Genomic DNA, 15625 nt, shown 5'->3' with positions numbered 1-15625 from the left:
TGAAGAGATACGGGAAGGCTGGATAGGCAGAGGAGAAGGCTCTCATGCTATGAGCCACATTGTGACAGAGGAGACAAATGCTCAAAGACCCTCGTGAGTTCTTATAACTGTTCTGATTAACACTCTTCAATTTCTTGTCTTAATCACTCAGTCTCACTTACCTTCTTGATACAGCAAGTGTATGGAACCCCACAAGCCAGAGGACCACTGCTGTTGCATGAATGGTACTGATTGACGTTCCAGTCTTTATATTCATCACCTCCACAACAAGAAAACTGCAAAGAAAGAAATACAAAAAAAAGCATCATAATCAAGTGATGAATAAAACACGTTTGTAGCATGATAAATATTGGCAACATCCGCCTGAACCTAACGAGAAGAGGATTCCTTATTCATGCTGCTGGGCATGAACCGACTCGTTGGTTCTCTCTGGCTCTGTACAGCTCAGACTGACAAACACAGCCTTGTCTAATGTCATCAGACAGGAGTTTCCCTAAGTCACAGTAATTCTGGAGCCACACTATGGGAATCAGGTAGAATGTTTTTGGCATGGTCTCTAAGAATTGCAGAGAAAGGATATAAGATTGTTTACTGTTCACTTAGTTTCAGACCAAGTGCAGCATTTACTTTTTAAACTAAAGCAGATGACCCTCCATCAGGATAATGAGGCTAAGAACAAGATCATGCTAGGTAGGCAGCCTTGACTTGCCTGAAGCAGAACAATGGGAAAGTTAAAGTAAATTTTTAATGCTGAAAATTTCCAACCCATGTGTACATAGTACATATCCATCTAAGCCCATCTCTCCCCTGGGTACGGCTAGGATTTCAAGAGCTAGTTTATGGAACAGACATTAAAAGAGCTCAAATTATAATCCTGAAGTGAAATGTGCCCCAAGTGCTGAGATGTTCACAGGAGCCCAAGGAAATTAGGTGTCCAACTCCCACTGAAAATTCAGCAGCTCACTCCTTCAGGGTCCTTTAAGGGCCCTAGCCTGACAGAGTTTTGGTTAGAACATGACTCCCTGCTTCAGGTAGAACAAGGCAGGTCAGTTCTAGTCAAACCCGATGTTATCAGCAAACAGCTGATCAAGAGAGAGACAAGGATTTTAGGTTTCTTTGCAAGAATATGAGATGAGCAAACAGATTAGCTGGACTGACATTTTTGAGGAGTGACAATGTGCTGATCCCAGTTCATTTCCCCAGAGAACAGGCTAAGTAAACTGTTCTCGCGTCCTTCAGACCCTTAGCAAGAGATGACATTTGGCAAGTAACAGCTTTCCCTAAGGAGTTTCAATCCTGTAAACCTCAAACATTCTTCTTGCTGACAGGTCAGTGGCGATGATCTACTGTACTCTCCACAAGCAACTCTGGTTATCTTTCAGGAGAGTAGGAAAAACAGGCTTTTAAAAAAAGCAACAGCATATTCCGATCTTTTTCCTTTCCTGGCCTATCCCTAGCAATGCATGTGCTGTTTGAAAGAAATGCTAGTATGTGTTTATGTCCCAAACTTGTGTGCTGTTTCTTTTAACACAGAATTTACTTTAGAGTTTGATCCAAATCAACCCTACTCCATGAGAAACACATCCCTCTCCACTGCCAAAACAATGTTTAGATTATGATCCAAACTTCACGGCCGATAACTCTCAATTGAATCCAAACACGTTCCAAAGTTCTAGGAAAATCAAGATCTGGACCCTAGCTTTGCAACGCAAGCTCATCTCTACACACTAACAGAACTCAATGAAAATTTTAAAGAAAATAATGTTTGTTTAGATTTTAAACAACCGCCTGCAGGAGTTTGCGAACCAAATAATGAAGCCTCCTGCTGGTGTGTAATTACTTTGATTAGTTATGTTGAAATTGCCCAAAGCCAATACACTACTGTCTCACTCTTGGTTAAGTGTTCAGAGATGGCCACAAGAACTCCCATTCACTTACTGCTCTAGGCTTTCCATAGCATTGTGTTCACATGCATCTTGTAACTATAGCAGTTCTTGGATGCAGGGACTGTATTTAGTGCCTTGTGTAGCACTGAGCACACTGTAAACGACTGGAAGGAGATTTGCATTTTGTTTCTTTTGTTGCTTTCTTCTTCCCACAAATTTCCCACCTCCTAACTGCTCACCTCCTTCCAGTCCTGCTGTGGGGGAGAATCCTGCAGATCTGCACACCACAACCATGTTCCTCTCTCTCAGTCAGTAGCATGCCTTGCTCTTCCTGACACATATGGCCCAAGAAGAGAACAGACACTCGGCCTGCTAAAGCGAGCACAGAACATTGCCTGTATCGCTGATACTGGGCCACTCTGGCCATATGTTTCAGAAGGGAGGGAGGGAAAATGAGCTTGCAAGATAGAATCATAGAAGATTAGGTTTGGAAGGGACCTTAAGAGGTCATCTAGTCCAACCTACTGCTCAAAGCAGGACCAACCTCAGCTAAATCATCCCAGCCAGGGCTTTGTCAAGCCACACTTAAAAAACCCCTAAGGATCGAAATTCCACCACCTCTCTAGGTAACTCATTCCAGTGTTTCACCACCCCCCTAGTGAAAAAGGTTTTCCTGATATCCAACCTAGACCTCCCCCACTGCAACTTGAGACCATTCCTCCCAGCTCTGCCACCTACCACCACTGAAAACGACCTAGTTCCATCCTCCCTGGAACCCCCTTTCAGCTAGTTAAAGACTGTTATCAAATGCCCCCTCATTCTTCTCTTCTGCAGGCTAAACAAGCCTAGTTCCCTCAGCCTCTCCTCATAAGTCATGTGCTCCAGCCCCCAAATCATTTTTGTTACCCTCCGCTGGGCCTCTTTCAAATTTCTGTACATCCCTTCTGTAGTGGGGGGGTCTCAAAACTAGACACACACACACACACACACACACACACACACACAGCTTGATAATATAACCTATAATTAAATAACCGAAATAGAAGCATATGTTCAGCTAAGGAGATTCCTAGGAAATCTGCTGTCTGCCAACTAGTGACAGGTTCCCAAAGTGTCAAAGGAAAATAACACCATGTTTATCACCTCGAATATATTTACACAGACTCCGAAATCCAGCTCACAATGTCTATTTTGTTTTAACACTACCCTTTTTTATATTCTGTTTTGAAAGATGTATATAAATGTTATTGTGATTCTTGCTTTGAATAGAATATTTGATAAATGTCTTTAATGGCTAGCTGTGAATGTACTGCAAATGGCAGATCTTAAATAAAAGGACAATTTTGATCAAAAGAGCCACTGGATCAGCAGGATCCTCTGATCATAAACCCAGGCCCAGCCTTCTTGTATGAGATACAGATCTGGTATAGAGATGAGCTCTCTCTCAAGTAACAGAACAATTCAGAGAGAAATAATATGTAGAAATGTGTTATCAAGAGTTTTTGCTTCATAGAGAAAAACCCCAGTTTCAGACCCACACAAAGAAGTACAGAAATATTGAAGATAATTTCTTTTAGAGGCGCTCTCCAGTCTTCTTCATTCATTTAACTTCAAAGAAAATGTGTACTTGGGAAATATATTGGTTATGTCTAAGGGTTTGTCTACAAGACGCTGCAGTGTGGTTTCTGCGGACGTGAACTGTAGAGCACTAGTGCGTTGCTTTCTAACTGCCTAGTTTGTGTTGACATAGAGCCGTTTCAAACAGGACTACATGGGCTCTGAGGCAGTTAGAATGCAACACATTAGCGCATTCCACGGTTCACACCCACATAGACTGGTCTGCGGGGCTGTGAGTAGACAAGCCCTAAAGCTCATGTTTCCTCTGAGTGGCAAAAACCTTGTAATCCCATAAAGACTTAAAGATGGCATAAGCCTCTTTTGAGATGCATGCTTGCAAACCTTCAGACAAAAACTTCCCGATACATGTTATGTAAATTGTGAGATGGTTTATATGCAATATAACAAGGTCATTTGATGCTAGAAATGGTTACTAATAGATGAAGCACTGGAGTATAGCATATTTATATTAACTGGGGTATTAATTAGCTATCTGGCAATGCCTAAGCAACTCCTTACTGAGCGCAATAAGAGTAGAGTCACCTTTCCAAGGGTGGTTGAGAAGAAAGGACAATAATGTCTTTGATGACTTTTGTAGCGCACTGCCCTCAAGGATGACTCTTGTGGCCTTGGAGGCACACTGCGCACAGCCCCTTGGATCTTTCAGTCAAGTATCCAAACTGAGATGGGTTCAAGACACATATCCCATTCATGGGGTCTGATTTTACTAAGTTGTTCTACAAAGCGTAACTCACTTTGTTAGTTGCGCCAGGTCGCCACACTCTGGGTGCACTCTCGGCCCAGTTCAGGAGATACCTCAGCTCCCATTCCTGGAGCTGGGGTTGCTTGAAAGGGGTCACTCCCTCAAAACAGAAGTCCCCAGCTCTCTGCCATGGAGCTGAGTTGTGAATTAGCCAGATGTAGGGCCTTACCCTCAGCTCTCCCTTTTCCCCAGTTAGGCCACAGGCTCAGAAGGCCAGTCTTCTCCTGCTGGTGCCTGCCCTCCTAGGGAGGGAGGAGGCAGCAGATAGGCTCATTCCCTTCTTCCGATTCATCCCCAGTTGGCTGGGTGAGAGTGGAGCCTTGCCTTACCCTCTCTACAAGGTTCCAGGCCCCAGGTCCCTACAGGCAGGGTAATGGGATTCCTCTCCATCCACCCACCCACACACGATGGGGGTAGGCTGATCACTAGGTGCTAGTAGTCTTAAAAGGGCAGACTACCCCATCATAATGACTATTTCAATTAAAACTCCTAAGAATTAGCTAACTTTAAAAAGATTTTGAGGTTACATGACACGAGGGGGTTTAGACTCATTTGAAACACTATTTTAGCTCTTATTAAACCCTGCTGGAACTAAAGGGATCTCAGAAAATGAACTGAACTGAAGAAAAAGTTAAAACAAACTTTAAAGATGCTTGAGAATTTTCCACCACCAGAACAAAAACAAACAGAACTCTGCTGCGCGTGTATGAAGGGAGCGCGTACTACTGAACCCAACCTAGGACGGTGTTGAGTCAGAAAGGATAACAGCTAATAGCTGAATTCAGCTCAGCCCTGGAAAGAGGCATGCCTTCCTCCTTCAGGGAAGTTATGGAAAGAAGATGGGGGATATAAAAGGTCTGAACTGAGAAAGCCAACCAGCAGCACACCATGCAGCCATGTCTCAGCTTCAACAGCAGCACAGAAGACTTCACAAGGCCCCTCAGTTCAGTTCAACCTATTCAAGCTGACACCTCTACAACAACAAAAAAGAAGTAGAAACTTTCCGGTTCACTGTTTCTGCAGCATGACACCAGGAAAATACAACCTGCATTGGGGAGATGAAGTTCTCAAAAGCACCACCAAAGATTTCGATTTACATTCTTTTTTTGGTAACAAGTTAATGGGATATTGTAATACTATTGTATTTGAAGGTACTGATAGCTTTCTCCTATGAAACACCAGAGTGCTTAGATCATGTATTTCAGGGAAGGAGACATAAATTAATCTTGGCAAATAAAGAGAAACAGTGAGATTTAATTCAGATTTTAAATTCTTAATATTAATTAATTTGTCTGTCTCAAGACAGCTCCTTAAATGGCTTATTTTAAGTAACTGATTTAAACAGTTTCTTTGGTTTCATAGGACTTAGTTAAGATGCCTTACATTGCCTATTTATAAACTCTTTATTTATCCATGAACAGCACTCACCAACCTTTAAATGAAAGTCCTTCCCCATCTATAAACGGTATCCTTTATCTATGATGCATTGTGAAAGACCTCACTTCTAATTTTGGGGAATAATATTCTGGCTGTAGTTTACTTAAATAAGTGTCCCTTTTAGGGAAGACCCCACTCTTACAGTGTGATCTCTGTTAAAAGCTTGCACAGAGAGGCATCCACAGATGACTGGAACTGAAGTAACCACTGTTTGTACATGGTTTCATTTTGCTGTTATTTTTGCCTCTCTCTCCTTTCATTTAGTTAAGGTAGTCATAATCATAGAATCATAGAATCATAGAATATTAGAGTTGGAAGGGACCTCAGGAGGTCATCTAGTCCAACCCCCTGCTCAAAGCAGGACTAACCTCAGCTATATCATCCCAACCAGGGCTTTGTCAAGCCTCAGCTTAAAAACCTGTAAGGATGGAGATTCCACCACCTCCCTAGGTAACCCATTCCAATGCTTCACCACCCTCCTAGTAAAAAACTTTTTCCTAATGTCCAACCTAGACCTCCCCCTGCAACTTGAGACCGTTGCTCCTTGTTCTGTCATCTGCCACCACCGAGAACAGCCTAGCCCCATCCTCCCTAGAACCCCCTTTCAGGTAGTTAAAAGCCGCTATCAAATCCCCCTCACTCTTCTCTTTTGCAGACTAAACAAGCCCAGTTCCCTCAGCCTCTCCTCATAAGTCCTGTGCTCCAGCCCCCTAATCATTTTGGTTGCCCTCCGCTGCACTCTCTCCAAATTGTCCACATCTTTTTTGTAGTGGGGGGCCCAAAACTGGACACAGTATTCTAAATGCGGCCTCACCAATGCCGAATAGAGGGGAATAATCACTTCCCGTGACCTGCTGGCAATGCCCCTCCTAATGCAGCCCAATATTCCATTAGCCTTCTTGACAACCAGGGCACACTGCTGACTCATATCCAGCTTTTTATCCACCGTTACCCCCAGGTCCTTTTCTGCAGAGCTGCTGCCCAGCTCGTCGGTCCCCAGTCTATAGCTGTGCATGGGATTCTTCCTTCCTAAGTGGAGGACTCTGCACTTGTCCTTGTTGAACCTCATTAGATTTCTTTTGGCCCAATCCTCCAGTTTGTTTAGGTCACTCTGTATCCTATCCCTACCTTGCAGGGTATCTACCACTCCCCCCAGCTTAGTGTCGTCCGCAAACTTGCTGAGGGTGCAATCTACCCCATCCTCCAGATCATTAATAAAGATGTTGAACAAAACCGGCCCCAGGACCGACCCCTGGGGAACTCCGCTTGTGACCGGTTGCCAGCTAGACATGGAGCCATTGATCACTACTCGTTGAGCCCTATGCTCTAGCCAGTTCACTATCCATTTTATAGTCCATTCATCCAACCCATACTTCTTTAACTTGCTGATAAGAATACTGTGAGAAACCGTATCAAAAGCTTTGCTAAAGTCAAGGTATATCACATCCACCGCCTTCCCCACATCCACAGAGCCAGTCACCTCATCATAGAAAGCAATCAGGTTGGTCAGGCATGACTTTCCCTTGGTGAATCCGTGTTGACTGTTCCTGATCACCTTCCTCTCTTCCAAGTGCCTTAAAATGGATTCCTTAAGGACCTGCTCCATGATCTTTCCAGGGATTGAGGTGAGGCTGACCGGTCTGTAGTTCCCCGGATCCTCTTTCCTCCCTTTTTTGAAGATGGGCACTATATTTGCTTTTTTCCAGTCCTCAGGGACCTCCCCCGTTGCCACGAGCTTTCAAAGATAATAGCCAATGGCTCTGAAATCACCTCAGCCAACTCCCTCAGCACCCTCGGGTGCATTGCATCCGGCCCCATGGACTTGTGAATGTCCAATCCTTCTAAATAGTCTTGAACCTGTTCCTTCAGCACTGCGGGATGTTTGCCTCCTTCCCATTCTGTGCCACCCAGTACAGCAGTCTGGGAGCTGATCTTGTCTGTGAAGACAGAGGCAAAAAAGGCATTGAGTACCTCAGCTTTCTCCACATCCTCCGTCACTAGGTCGCCTCCCTCTTTCTTTAAGGGGCCTACACTTTCCCGAATCTTCCTCTTGTTGGCAACATGCCTGTAGAAACCCTTTTTGTTCCCCTTCACGTCCCTTGCTAGCTGCAACTCCAATTGTGCTTTGGCCTTCCTCATTTCATTCCTGCACGTTCGAGCAGTGTTTATATAATCCTCCCTAGTCATCTGACCAAGCTTCCACTTCTTGTAAGCTTCTTTTTTGCGTTTAAGTTCGCCAAAGACTTCTTTGTTAAGCCAAGCTGGACGCCTACCATATTTGCTATTCTTTCTGCACATCGGGATGGTTTGCTCTTGTGCCCTCAATAAGGTCTCCTTAAAATACAGCCAGCTCTCTTGGGTTCCTTTCCCCCTCATATTAGCCTCCCAGGGAATCCTGCCCATCAGTTCCCTGAGGGAATCAAAGTCCGCTTTTCTGAAGTCCATGGTCCGTATCCTGCTGTTCCCCTTTCTTCCTTTCATCAGGATCCTGAACTCGACCATCTCATGGTCACTGCTGCCTAGGTTGCCACCCACTTCTACTTCCCCTAATCAATCACTGTGATTGCTAGGCTTATCTGTAGCGTCTCCTAAAGCATGGAGAGAGCTGCATGTGACTGAAACAGTGGGACTCATATACCTGAACTGGCATTGAGAGAAACGATTGCTAAGAATTGGCCCCTATCATTTCTTGTTTCTCTAGATTACACTTTTTTGGTAAATTTTTTGGAGTTAAAATTACTTGACGCTCAACAACTTGAAGTACCCTTTTCTAGTGCACACTCCAAATGAAGCTTTACTGAGTTATCCAGCAGAATGGGTATCACTAGAATGCCAAAAGTCTTACACAAGGATGACTGTGTGTTGGAAGAAAACTTAGTGTGGATTCTTCATGGTGGCATTTTCTATCTGCTTCAAAGTCTTCATCAGGAACTTGGAGGGTGTTATTTCTTGGGAAGTTATAGACATATTCCTAGCTATTTACTGTGCCAGTATTTACTTCTCACAAGACACCACACACTTAAATATGTTTTTAGACCTGAAAGAGGCATAAGAGCTTGTTTCCATGTTTTCTTTCTTGCTACAATTTGATGAAACCCAACAGATGTGTCCTTATGGGTCACATTATCAAAAATGATTCATGTTGATGACAGGCAAGGTATTGCAGATACAAAAAATCTGATGGTGGTATTACAATCCTGTCTTCTAAATGGCTTTTAGTGTGTGTTTGTTAAAACAAACACACACATCCCAGTGGCAGACTCAGAGAGACATGGGATAATGAGCAAGACTGGTGAAAGAAACCTTTCATCTTTTTATAAAAGAGACTAAAAAGGAAGAACATGTCTGCAAGTGAACACCCATTTATAGGCAAGCAGTGGGCCTGAATTTTCAATCTAAAGAACAAGATACAAAAAATGTCGTTTACGTGCAAATATTCTGAGCTAAGCAGTTAACTTGGTTTAAATATTTTTCCATTGGTTTTTAAATGAACTATTCTTCAGAAAAGAACCATAACAGAGGGGGAGGAAATGGCTCTAAGATGCCTAACTGACTGACTTCCAGTGGAAATTGTGCTTCCAAGTCACTTAGGCTATGTCTACCCTATAGGCTAGGGGTGTGATTCCCCTGCTCACGTACATATACTTGCGCTAGCTCTCATCTAGTTAGCGAGTATAAATAGCCGTGCAGCCGCAGTAGCACAGGTAGTGGCAATCAAAATATGGTTTTGCCAGGCTGAGTACAAACCCACCAGAGAGCTATTTATACTCATGCTAGCTCGATGAGCAAAGCAAGTGTGTGTACATGAGCGGAGGAAGCACATCCTTAGCTTGTAGCGCAGAGGTAGCCCTAAGCACTTTTGAAAATTTCCCATCTGTCAGTGGAGGCTCCTGGAAGTCAGGATTTAAGGATTCGATTTCTGGCTGTACTACTGAGAGACATGCCATATGATCTTGCGAAAAAACTGTTAGCTCTCCGGGCCTCAGTCTACCCATTTGTAAAATAGGTATATTAATACCCACCTCATAGAGGAGTTAGGACAGTGGTTCTCAAACTTTTTGCTTGGCAACCTCTTTTGCACAGCAAGCCTCTGAGTGCGACACCCCCTTGTAAATTAAAAATACATTTTTATATTTAACACTATTTTAAATGCTAAATTTATAACCCTGTTGTTTAAAATGAATTTACCTTTTCTCACTGCTTTTAAATTAAGACTAAAACACATCCTTATCCAATTATTGTTATAAGGAGAAAAGTTATTTTTTAAAATAGTTTGTTTAATCCTGGGGGTGGAGGCGGTGGTCAAATAAACCTTGTCAATATCACTTTTCAGAGCAGACTTAGCACCTCACAGTCACCTTTACTTTTCACTGCTGCTTTTGTAGTTGTATTTGTGGCTACATCAGGAGTGGGCAGGGAGTTGCTGGCACATCAGCTAGGGAGTGAGGTTTTTTTCCCCTCCACACTCTGAACCAACACAGCTATGCTGGCAAACCTTGGTAAGTAGCCCAAACCTAAGGGCACATCTACACTGCAAAAAGCTCCCACGGCAGCAAGTCTCAGAGCCCGGGTCAACTGACTCAGGCTCACGTTTGATAGCTAAAAATAGCAGTGTAGACATTTGTGCTTGTGCTGGAGCCCAGGCTCTGAAACCCGGCAAGGGGGGGTGGGTGGAGGGCTCAGAACCAGGGCTCCTGCTAGATCATCTACATTGCTATTTTTAGCCCTGTAGCGCCAGCACCAGCCCCAGTCAGCTGACCCAGGCTCTGAGACTCCCTGCCAGGGTTTTTTTTTTTTTTTTTTTTTTTGCAGTGTAGACATAACCTAAGAGTATGTCTGAATACATTTGCACCAGTTTAACCCAACTGAATTAAACCAGTCTAACTGTCTGCTGCAAGTGTATGCAGACAAAGTTTTAACTGACATTTGTAAAGTGCTTTGAGATTTTTGTTGTTATTGAAATGCAAAGTATTTCTGCTCTAACAGAATGCAAAGGTAGTGCATGAAGTCAGACAAAAAGGACATTTCCAAGACACCAATTGCACCTGCTGACTTTTGCCTTTGGCAATTCAGTTGCTGAGATTTTGCAGCCTTCAAGAATTCAGCATGCTGCTGACACCCACACAGTGAATTCCATTTGATATGTAGATAAAAATCAACAGTCATTATGAGACCAGTATTATCAATGTTCCAGCTGCTTTTTCATACGGTGTAAGGGAAACTAATCTAAATGATTTATTGACTCCTAACCAAATCTCCTTTGCATTATTACTTGCATTATTTATTATCTTTGACAATAAGTCTACTTTATTCATTATTCCCTCAGTTAAGACAGCCAAAAGAGTTCTGAATAGAGGTATGACTTGCAAAACCTGTCACTGTCAAACCTTAGCAATAGTAAATATCAGCTTCAATGCTATTTCCAAGCATGCATAAGATATACATTTGTTATAGCAAGAATCTTGTTCTTTACACTTTGTTCTTTCAATAATATGAGGGATTGGCTTATTTTTCCGTGAAGGAAGAATGATCTTGTTCAAGGTAAAAGACTGGAGTCCAGTTCCTGCATTCTGTTCCTAACTCTGCAACAGACTCTCTAAGGGAAATTTACTCCCACCATCTCTGTGCCTCAATTTCCCCACTGATGAAATGAGGATAGCCACTCACGTCTCTCTCAGGTCTGAGAAACAAGGTGCATTGTCTGTAAAGTGCTTTGACATCATAAGATGAAAGAGACTATACAAATGTGAAGTACTGCATTATAGCTGACTTTAAACTTAGAGTGAAATTGCAAGGCTTTCCATTTTTAAAAGCTAATCCCGCAGGGTGCTCCTGTGTGGGTGGCAGGCTACAGTAAATGGCATTGTTTTAAGAGTCAACATAAAATGAATTTAACCCTTGGTAGATTTGTTTTACACCAGTTAGCAGCTCAAGAAGCAGGCCTCAGTAGGTGGAATAGAATGTTTTTCCTTTCACAGTGAGAAAACCCCTATGGAAAAATCCTATATGAATGAATAGGCTGATGGAAGGCCAAGATTTGCAACTCCTATTGACTTTCAAGGGGAATGTGATGCCTATCTCCCATTGAAAATCCTGGCCAAATCCAATAGAATTCTGTAGAAATGCATTATGGTTTTAAAAGAAAGTTACTCTGAAACTTGAAAAAATGAAATCTAATCTCTTGAGATTTTGAACCTCTGGGCAACATCCATCAGTCTCTGTTAAGTTCTGTGAGATGGATTGACTAGCCAGCAGAAGGGTCATCTATTAAATTCCATAAGGGAAAGAACTATAGAAATGTTGGAAGATTAATTCTGCTGCTTTCTGGTCGAAAAGAGGCTTGAGATATGAACAAGAAACACATCGCTTTCAAGGGACTGACTCCTGATTCAAAGCTAAAGCTTCATTCAAGGATGTTTGTATCTACAAGTCAGGACCTGGGACAACTCCCCCAAGCTTGTGGGTTGCAATATTTATTATGCTAATATTTTAACTTCTATTGCTCCCACACTTCCATCTGATGGTACCACAAATAAATGCAATAACACTTGATCAGGTACCCTGTAAAGGGAAACTACTGTACAGTCAAATTACTTGATACCAAATGTCAAGAACTGTGCATATACTGCATATCTTGTGTAACATACGGAAATCTTGCCTGAGCTGCCTGAAATGGAAGCCCGAGGGAAGGCTTGAATGAACAAATTAAACAACAACAGACACTGGGCTATAGAGCAGGTGGAGTATGAAGAGGAGACAGGAAAAGGTGGGATAGCCAACAGCACTGGAAGCCCTTCTGGGCCAATCCCAAGAGGTCCAGCTGAGCACAGAGATTTTAAGATGCTCTTCAAAGTATCCGGGATTTTGCTCTGGAAGTTGAGAACATGATCATGAACCGTCTGATGTTTCCTGCTTCTGGTCAAGGTGGAAATGCCATGATGACAGCCTCTCTCATAACAGCATGACATCTATTGGCTAAAGTTTGTTGTATCACTGGTAGACAAGTCATGTCAAGTTCTTAGATACAGTGCAAGTACACGGTGCATTCAAAGTGCTATTGTTGTGTGCACCTGGTATGGGACAGATCACCAGTTTTCACTGATCTGCAATAACCCCTGCCATCCCAAAAAAGCAACACCGGAGGGATACTGAAAGAAGTCCTGTGTAGTCCTCCCTGATGGAATGTAAGAGGCTAGTCACCAGAAAATGCTTAATAGAGACCTTAAAGGCCTTTCCTCTTTCAGCTTAAACTACACATGGGCTCATCAATGGCAAAACCCTAAGTGATTTGTAGAAAGCATCCTTGTTTTCATAAGAAAGTGGCTTGGGCTGCACTCTGGAGATTTAACTAGCCAAATCTAGGTGCTTAGTATTGCTGAGAAGTAAAATAATGAGAGAGTTCAAGCTTAAGATATTGGAGATATGTGGAGAAGCCAGTGATGGGGGGAGAAAACAATGCAGAACAGAGGATGGGAACTGCCTGATATGAGGATGTTTTGTGGACAAATGGTTTATGCTCTTTTAATTTAAAAGAAACAACTGAATCAAAGAGATAAAAGCACATTGCCAGCAGCAGCAACAGTGATGGGAGAGATGAGGGGAAGAATACAGCAGTAATTGGGGAACTACAAAGCAGCATTAGCACCTTGAATTACTTCTCTCGCTAGCTTTACTGGTCCAAAAAACAGCAAAACAAACAAACAAAGGAAAAGGAAGGTAATCAAGCCAGAAAGGAACTCACTTCCTGCATTCTGCACTTGATGTACTGAAGATGCGCTGATCAGATTCAAGCCTGGAATATCACTAGTGATCTGCAGTAGGGTTCTGTGCACCTTCTGAGACTCAGCTATGCTCAGAACTGCATCTTTTCAGCAGTACTGGACTGTTCTGAATTTGAATCCAGGCTTGAATTGGAATTATTGAATGGAATTATTCCCAAATTCAACAAAGATGCTGAAAACAAACGGTACAACGCACTTAGTGTCTCTTCTTTCCAAGGACTGCAATATGTTACAAACGCTAATGAACAACATTAATTAATTAAGCTGCAAGACCTTGGTGACCTACGGGAGGACTCTTATTGTGCAGATGGAAATCTATACTACAGAGAAGATGACAGCCTGATTTTCCAGAGTTGCTCAGCCTCCAGTGAGCATCAGTACGCAGCACCTTTGAAACTCAGACCACAGGAAAGACCTGTAAAAAGTCCAACACAAAATCTGGAGCAGAACCAGCAATGGAACCAAGATGCTTTAAATCACAAGATACTTTCGGTTTTGAAATGGTCAAGCGCCTGGTGAATGGTGTCATCTGACACCCAGGGGAGCAAATCCTCTGTTTATCCACAAAGCAAGTAGAGCACTGGCATAGACATGACAGGTACAGACAGATGCTTCCTTCAGATCAAGCGGCAGATCCTTCTGGCTGGTGGTTCTATTCCCTATGCCACCCTTTTGTGGCTTAGCTGGCCAGTGTGCTGTGCGTGTATGCCTATGCATGGAGATTCACTACAGCTATTCACAATGCACAGAAGGATGTCAACTTTAAACAGGAAGGAAGCAGCACTGCACAACCATGGACTGGCCAGAATGGAATGAAACATTTCACAATTAACATCCCAAGCAAAAGGCTTAAGTCAATGTGTAATTAGGGGGGCGGAGAAGACCTGTGCTATGTGAACTATTTTCTACAGTAAAAAAAAACAAAAAAACAGATGTTACCCAGCTAATCAGCAGAGAGATCTTACAGCCAGTGCAAAAGAGACTAGTTTATCTGACGGACTTATTGAGGCACATAATTGAAGATCTGCTGCTCAGGACTTTGTGAATATCTATTCTATCTGTTATGCCTTTTCTACAGCAAACACGGCTATAAAAAGAGAACATGGTTCCTTTTTGTGACAGGGAGCATGTTTCTTGAGTTGCCTGGCTGTTATCCTTCCTTAAACCACCGACAGCAAGCACACATTTCCTAGGAGCCTATGTGAGCAGAACCTGTAGGCAGGAAGTGAAGCCGAGTGACGGTATTTTGAAGCTTCCTTGACCCCTGTTGTGCAATCACTGGTGTTTAGCGATTTTTTAAAAGACGTATCAGGAGATATTAGATCTTGCTGTTTTTAAAGAAACAGGACCCAGCAACCTTGTCACATTGCTATGAAAATGTACCAGCTCAGACACAAAGTCTGTAACACCCCCATTTTCCCTTCTCATGAGGATGGCAATGGAACTATTAATACTTTGTCACTTATCAAAAACCCCCTTGCTGTGGGTAACTGGCAAGAGAAATCTCATAAGACTGATATACATATGGGTTGTAGGTTATTAGCTCCCTACATATAGGAATTGCTTGGTATTTCTACACAAATGCATGTATACTATGCCCAGCTACTATAGGGATGGGGCCCCACAGATACCTGTAATAAAATATGCACGTCTCAAGTCAGCAGATGCTGGGGAAGTTTCTCTAGTCAAGCCACTAATAGTTGCACTACAGGTGTCTCAGCGGGAGCTCATGAACACAAGGAGGTAGATCATTCAACTTGCCTTGTTCCTTTCATGACCTCTGTGCTGAGAATCCCAGCAAAGAACAGAGTGAAGGCAGGTTTATGAGATGACTACCTGTCCTGTAGGAACTACAATGCCATCTGTGCATTTCACATAAATGACCGAACAGATATAAAATGGTAATGACATTCAGCCAACAGGGCAGAATTCAAATTGTGGCCATGAGGATTCATAAGCTGTCCTCACTTCTAAAACATGAGCCTATTCACTCCCAGTCAGAGGGCGGAGAGCAGTTGAAAAACTCTCACTACAATGTTTGATTCAGGCAAACCACATGATATTTTTTTAAATCGTGCTGCTAATTAGCCAGATCACCTCCCGTTAATATGATATACAGAGATGGGAGAGTGTAGAATGAG

At 42.8% G+C, this 15625-nt stretch overlaps 1 protein-coding gene across 1 annotated transcript in view; it reads right to left on the bottom strand.

The window, feature by feature from the left end:
- LOC137142846 (tetraspanin-15-like) overlaps positions 1–15625 on the bottom strand; it is a gene marked incomplete at its 5' end in the record, with an annotated part of 84961 nt that overhangs the window by 56925 nt on the left and 12411 nt on the right. Inside the window, one exon of the mRNA XM_067532310.1 lies at positions 162–275. Within this exon, the coding sequence (XP_067388411.1) occupies positions 162–275 (114 nt within the window). The remainder of the gene's footprint in view (positions 1–161; positions 276–15625) is intronic.

This window comes from Emydura macquarii, unplaced genomic scaffold (genome assembly GCF_026122565.2).
Source record: "Emydura macquarii macquarii isolate MOO-44397 ecotype Brisbane River unplaced genomic scaffold, CSIRO-AGI_Emac_v2 contig_3257, whole genome shotgun sequence".
In the NCBI taxonomy this organism is placed as follows: Eukaryota; Metazoa; Chordata; order Testudines; family Chelidae; genus Emydura; species Emydura macquarii.
The sequence above is the reverse complement of the archived record's forward strand: the minus strand, read 5'-3'. Positions and strand labels throughout refer to the sequence as shown.